Below are 6,123 nucleotides of genomic sequence, written 5' to 3' on the forward strand. Positions count from 1 at the left end.
GCCTATTATATATAATATTGAAATATGAAAAAACAAGCTTTTTTTTTAGTTATTTGTGTTATAATAAAAAAATCAAATAACAAAATAAACCAGTCAATTTTTCATTATTTGATTTTTGATTGCCAATTGAAAATGGAAAGAACGAATGATACACGGATTATTTACTTGTGCAGTGGCATATTTAGTTTTCCCTTGAAAGGGAAATATCAAGGAGGACTTTCACACCTACTGCCAGAGACCATCTTCCTCCATACAAAACCACTGGTTATCATGAGACTGGCGTTCCAGAATTTTGGGTAGGAGAATGTGGGATTTGGTTTAAGGTCCAATTATTCAAGGGTACAAATGGTGTTTATAGTATATTCCCCAAAATGAGGCATGAGCAATGACTAAATTTCAAAGTAGCCAATAAACAGGGACGGCTACTCTGTTTTGGCCACCATTCTAACATCTGTAAAAGATCACCTTCACACCTCAATGAAATAAGATTGTCCACTAACAGTGAAAACAGATGTCAGCTTGTAGAGAGAGGCTTCAATTTATTCACTGACACTTTACAGTGTGCACGCAGAGGACAGTCCCTCATTCATAACAATGGCAATTGTAAAAATCACAGTTTTTTTACACACACACACACACACACACACCCACACACACACACACACACACACAGACACACACACACACACACAGGATGTATGCCCATAATCAGAGCTCAATGTGATGATTGAATAAATTATGAGGTGGCCAATTACAAAAAAACAAAAAAAAACAGTAACGCATCACACAGGAGAAATAACTCCCTGACAAAGGATATAACATAATTAATGAATTCAGTAAATCACATTAGATTAGAGCTTCCTCAACCAAAGCAGAACTCAGAAACAGAAAAAAAACACGTAAACCATTCCCCCTTTCTCTAATTTGAAGGCCAAAAAAAAAAAATCAACAGGGGAACCAATAAAAAAATAAATCAGCCCTGACACCATCTAGCGCTCCCTCGCCCATACACCTGAATAAAAGGGTCCACAGGGCCATCACTGATTTTCTGTAGTCAGTGTGAAGTTCCAACCTGCAGAGAGAAGCACACAGCAGTCCAACAACCGGCTCCTCTCCTCTACAACTCGTCCTTCTCTTTCACATCCTCCTCTTCTGTCCCAGCATCCTTCTCCATGTCATGCTCGCCATCCTCCTCGTCCTCTTCTTCTTCTTCATCATCCTCATCCTCCTCTCCTTCTTCCTCCTCCTCCTCTTCTTCTTCAGTGTCCTTCTTCTTGCTGTTCTCCTCCTCCTCTCTCAGCTTCCTCTCTATGTCCTCCTGCTCATCCTTCATCTTCTTCTCTGGTCCCTTGTTGGGAAAGAAGAAAGAAAATTGTTGTCAAGACATTTTCAGGTATTTTCATCCATGTCCCACTGAAGAATGCTGCTGCTAGGCTTTAACTACTTTCACTCTGCTAGTTATTTTGGATTCAGTGCATTTAATAAAAAATATATTTTAGTTATGTAGAACATGTATTGTACTGTACTGTCAGGAGGGGACGATTGTGGGAGGAGACGATAGTGGGAGGAGACGATAGTGGGAGGAGAAGATAGTGGGAGGAGAAGATAGTGGGAGGAGACGATAGTGGGAGGAGAAGATAGTGGGAGGAGACGATAGTGGGAGGAGACGATAGTGAGAGGAGACGATAGTGGGAGGAGACGATAGTGGGAGGAGACGATAGTGGGAGGAGACGATAGTGAGAGGAGACGACAGTGAGAGGAGACGACAGTGAGAGGAGACGATAGTGAGAGGAGACGATAGTGAGAGGAGACGACAGTGAGAGGAGACGACAGTGAGAGGAGACGATAGTGAGAGGAGACGATAGTGAGAGGAGACGACAGTGAGAGGAGACGATAGTGAGAGGAGACGATAGTGAGAGGAGACGACAGTGAGAGGAGACGATAGTGACGTGCGACAGAGCAGCAGCAGTGCTAATAGGCTACACACAGCTCTGTAGCAGTACAGTGTGAATGTGCTACAGCTGTATATGTTCAGTTAGCGACCTCTGTTTGTTTACAACAAACACCAGACACTCAGGGCACAGTTAGTGATGCTGGTTTGTTTACAATAAGCGGCAGACACTTTGTGTACAGTTATCAATGCCGGTTTGTTTACGATGAGCGGTGGACACTTTGTGTACAGTTAGCGATGCTGGTTTGTTTACAATAAGCGGCAGACACTTTGTGTACAGTTATCAATGCCGGTTTGTTTACGATGAGCAGCGGACACTTTGTGTACAGTTAGCGATGCTGGTTTGTTTACAATAAGCAGCAGACACTTTTTGTGCAGTTAGCGATGCTGGTTTGTTTACAATAAGCAGCAGACACTTTTTGTACAGTTAGCGATGCTAGTTTGTTTACAATAAGCGGCAGACACTTTGTGTACAGTTAGCGATGCCGGTTTGTTTACAATAAGTGGCAGACACTTTGTGTACAGTTACGGATGCCGTTTTGTTTACGATCAGCGGCGGACAATTTGTGTACAGTTAGCAATGCCGCTTTGTTTACAGTCAGCGGCAGACACTGTACAGTTAGCGATGCTGGTTTGTTTACAATAAGTGCCGGACGCTGTGCACAGTTAGCATTGGCCAATGCAGTTATTGTGCAGGTGCTGAACAGTGATTGGATGACAGTCGGACCAAGTGGGAGTGTGTGTTAGACTTCACACGCAACGTCAAATATTCCGCCTTGCTGGGATGTCGCGTTCATATTGGTCCCGCTTCCAACAGTCCCACCAATTTTCCGCCTCTGACAGGCTCTCTCCAGAGCCGTAAATGTCCAGGCATGAAACGGCGCTATGAACATGTACAAGTCGGTGGCATAGAACCAACCAAGAAGGAAGAGGTGTGTCAGGGAGGGATAGTGATGCTTTCTTCACTTTGAAGTGAATACCTCTGGGTTCTTGACAATGGTCATTATCATTTCGATATTTTAAAAAACTGAGCCCATAAGCTTATTTTATTACATAATTCAATGAATGAGTTGTAAATGAAAATCTTGTTTTGTTTTGTCCAAAATGAAAAGAATATAAGGGTCAACATTCAGTATCTAAGTACAGTCCTACCGTAGTAGCTCCCCAGGTTTCCTTTCCAAACTCCACCGCTTCTTTGACATCATCAGTGATTAGGAAGTTGTCGAAGATGGTGCCAGATTTAACCTGAAGAAGAAGAAACCAAATACATTAGCATTATTTACTCAGGAAATCTAGAAAAATAATTCTGCTTGTTAAAGTCTGCATGTATACTTGGGCTGGGCAATGAAGCTTCAGTGAAAGTTGAGTGAGGAAGACTATCTCTTTGCATATTTAACTGTAGCTTTCTTTTCTTATACATTCAGGATTCACTCCTCACGCTTGATCACTCATAATTTTCATTGTCTGGGGCTGTCCATCATGTTATCAGCTGATTACATATCCAATAGATCACCTTCCAACATCCCTAATTTATTTCATTACTTCATTCTCTGGTCTCTCCTGATGGAAAACCAATTATTAAAACTCTCATTGGGTGAGTCATTATCATTACCTGCCACATTTAAAAAAATAAATAAATAAATAAATAACTAAATAAATAAAATATTAAATTAAATTAAATTAAATTAAATTAAATTATTTTTATTTATTTATTTATTTTTGGGGGGGGGGGGGGGGGGGGGGGGTCATTAGTTTGTTCTTTATTCCTTTTCTTGGAGATCCTCATTTGGGGAATACCAGTTTGCCTTGTGTGTTTTGTTATTTACTTTGTGAATATATACCTTGAAAAATAAAAAAAAGGAAAAAAAATGCAAGGTACAATATTGTAAAGAAAACGAAATGACAGATTATGTTTGTGAAAGTAAGAAGCCTTGCAATAAAGTATTTTATAAAATCATTACCTGCCACAAATCCAGGCCCAATACTCCAATGGTATCAAACTTGTACATAGTGACATCATGAGTGTACTCTGGGTTGTCGATCTCAGGGTGGACCCAGGCTCCTTTGTAGTCAGGGTTGTCAATCTGCTTGGGTTTCCACTCGCCCTGTAGAGACAACACAGGAGGGGTTCAGACTGCTGATGGTACTCATTATTAGACCAATTCTGTTACCACCCCCACCCCCCCACCCCAAGCCTTCAAAATACATTCATTTCTTCTGACAACAGCTGACAACAGCTATGAAATCCGTACTTTATAATCTGGGTTGGTGATCATGGGAGGTTCCCACTCCCCGTCCATGTCCTCATCCCAGTCGTCAGGCTTCTTGGCATCATGGTCAGGAACAGTCTCTGACTGGTCCCAGTCCTGGGAGAGAGCACAATTACAGTTACAGTACCACCTAACCATTGTAAAAACACAATGTTACAACATGGTGCACAATAATGTGATGTTTCTGGCACAACACTGTTCAGGATGTCTAACAAAGCTATGTAATGGTCTACATATTCTGTTGTACCTTGTGAGCAAAATAACAATATATAATATCGTCACCCTGTTAAAATAATTTCCTAACTAATTTTTTCAAGTTTTGCAGGAAACACAAAAAACTTCACCAGAAGTGTAACATGACATTTATTGATCATTTGACTCAAAAATGATGTAACAAAGGATGGCTGTTGGCATAGTAATAACATTGTGTGTAAATTATGTATCTTAAAAGAAATTAATGACTTAGGCAATTTTTTTAACCTGCCTTTGTGACTTAAGCAAGATATGGTAACACTTTATTTTGAAGGTGTCTATATAAGAGTCACACAAGCCTGTCAGAAACATGACATGACAAGTATCATGAGCATTAATGTTACTTCAAAGTGTCATTAATGTTCATGACACATCCCATGTCATATTTATGACACGCTCATGTCATACACTCTTATGTAGACACCTTCAAAATAAAGTGTTACCATATATTGCTTAAGTCACAAAGGTATGTTCAAAAAATTGCCTAAGTCACATTTTATTTTGATTTAGGCATAATAAATCCACTTAGGTCACACACTTGACATAGGCCATTATCTTAAAGAGGTAAAATCACATGATCTGTTCAACTGAGGATGGAGGTGATTTTATCATAGGTGGCCGGCGTCATGAGGAGATGATTTAGGCAAAAAAACAATTTTGACAAAAAATGACTTATGCAATTATTTTAACAGTGTGACGATATGCAAACATCATCTCTTATGCTGCAGTTTTCTATCCAGCATTTGGTGGAGATTTTAATGAACTTTCCTCTATCTGCCTCTGAAAAACAAACAAACCCAGAGGCCTGTTCCAAGTATCCGATTTACTGAATTATCTGGATAAGTTTGAGTAAAGCGTTGTGCCCTGGTCTTCCTAGGTGGAGTTACCCAGATAAAAAAGCTTCAAGCTGGTGCTGATCCACAGGTTCTGCTTCTCGGTTTACCCAGTGCTCATATTAAAGGGACTCATCAAAGAAGGCTGCTCAGTATTCTCACATTTGCTGCTCAAAGAATATATTGCTCAGATGGATTGATAATGCACCTCCAACAATTGGGGGTTGGCACAAAGTGATATTTGACCTAATACCAATGGAATATCTAACACACAGATTTAAATGTAAGATGGATGACTTTTTAAAGATCTGGGCATCCTTCTTTAAATACGCTGGTAAACGACTCACAACTATTGTATTAAAAGGGGTGATAGATGGCAATAAGGGAAAGTGGCTAACTGATGTTTTTGGGTTATAAGGAAGGACATTTATTAACTTATAATCATTATTTTTAATTATCAAAAAAAATAGCATTTTCTCTCAAAATGGGAATTGAGATTTTTGAAAAAAATGTTGTTTTTTTTGTTTGTTTTTTTAACGACTCTTCACTTCTTTCCAGATGTGTATTTGCTACATCACTGCCAATCATAATGGGACAGAGCATTTTCATTGTATTGTCGGTATTACGTAATAAGTAATTGGATATTTGTTTTCTGTGGCCACAGTGTGTTGTTTTTTTTTGTCTATGTTGGAAAATGCAATAAAAAATATATTAAAAAAAAAAAAAAAAAAAAAGCTTCAAGCTATCGATGCAAGAAGATTCTGCCCCTCATTTCCTACCTCGGGCTTGGTGTCGTTGGGGTCATCGACCTTGGCCC

The 6,123-nt window shown here is 39.6% G+C and overlaps 1 protein-coding gene across 1 annotated transcript in view; it reads right to left on the reverse strand.

Moving 5' to 3' along the window:
- Window positions 1-496: 496 nt before the first annotated feature.
- LOC131978317 (calreticulin-like) overlaps window positions 497-6,123 on the reverse strand; it is an 8,720-nt gene continuing 3,093 nt past the window's right edge. The window contains exons 5-9 of the mRNA XM_059341933.1: window positions 6,086-6,123; window positions 4,204-4,317; window positions 3,913-4,056; window positions 3,104-3,196; window positions 497-1,348 (exon numbers count right to left, since the gene is read on the reverse strand). The exon at window positions 6,086-6,123 is cut by the window's right edge and continues 172 nt beyond it. Of these exons, the coding sequence (XP_059197916.1) occupies window positions 1,118-1,348; window positions 3,104-3,196; window positions 3,913-4,056; window positions 4,204-4,317; window positions 6,086-6,123 (620 nt within the window). The 3' untranslated portion in view covers window positions 497-1,117. The remainder of the gene's footprint in view (window positions 1,349-3,103; window positions 3,197-3,912; window positions 4,057-4,203; window positions 4,318-6,085) is intronic.

The sequence above is a fragment of the Centropristis striata genome, chromosome 9 (genome assembly GCF_030273125.1).
Source record: "Centropristis striata isolate RG_2023a ecotype Rhode Island chromosome 9, C.striata_1.0, whole genome shotgun sequence".
Lineage (NCBI taxonomy): Eukaryota > Metazoa > Chordata > Actinopteri > Perciformes > Serranidae > Centropristis > Centropristis striata.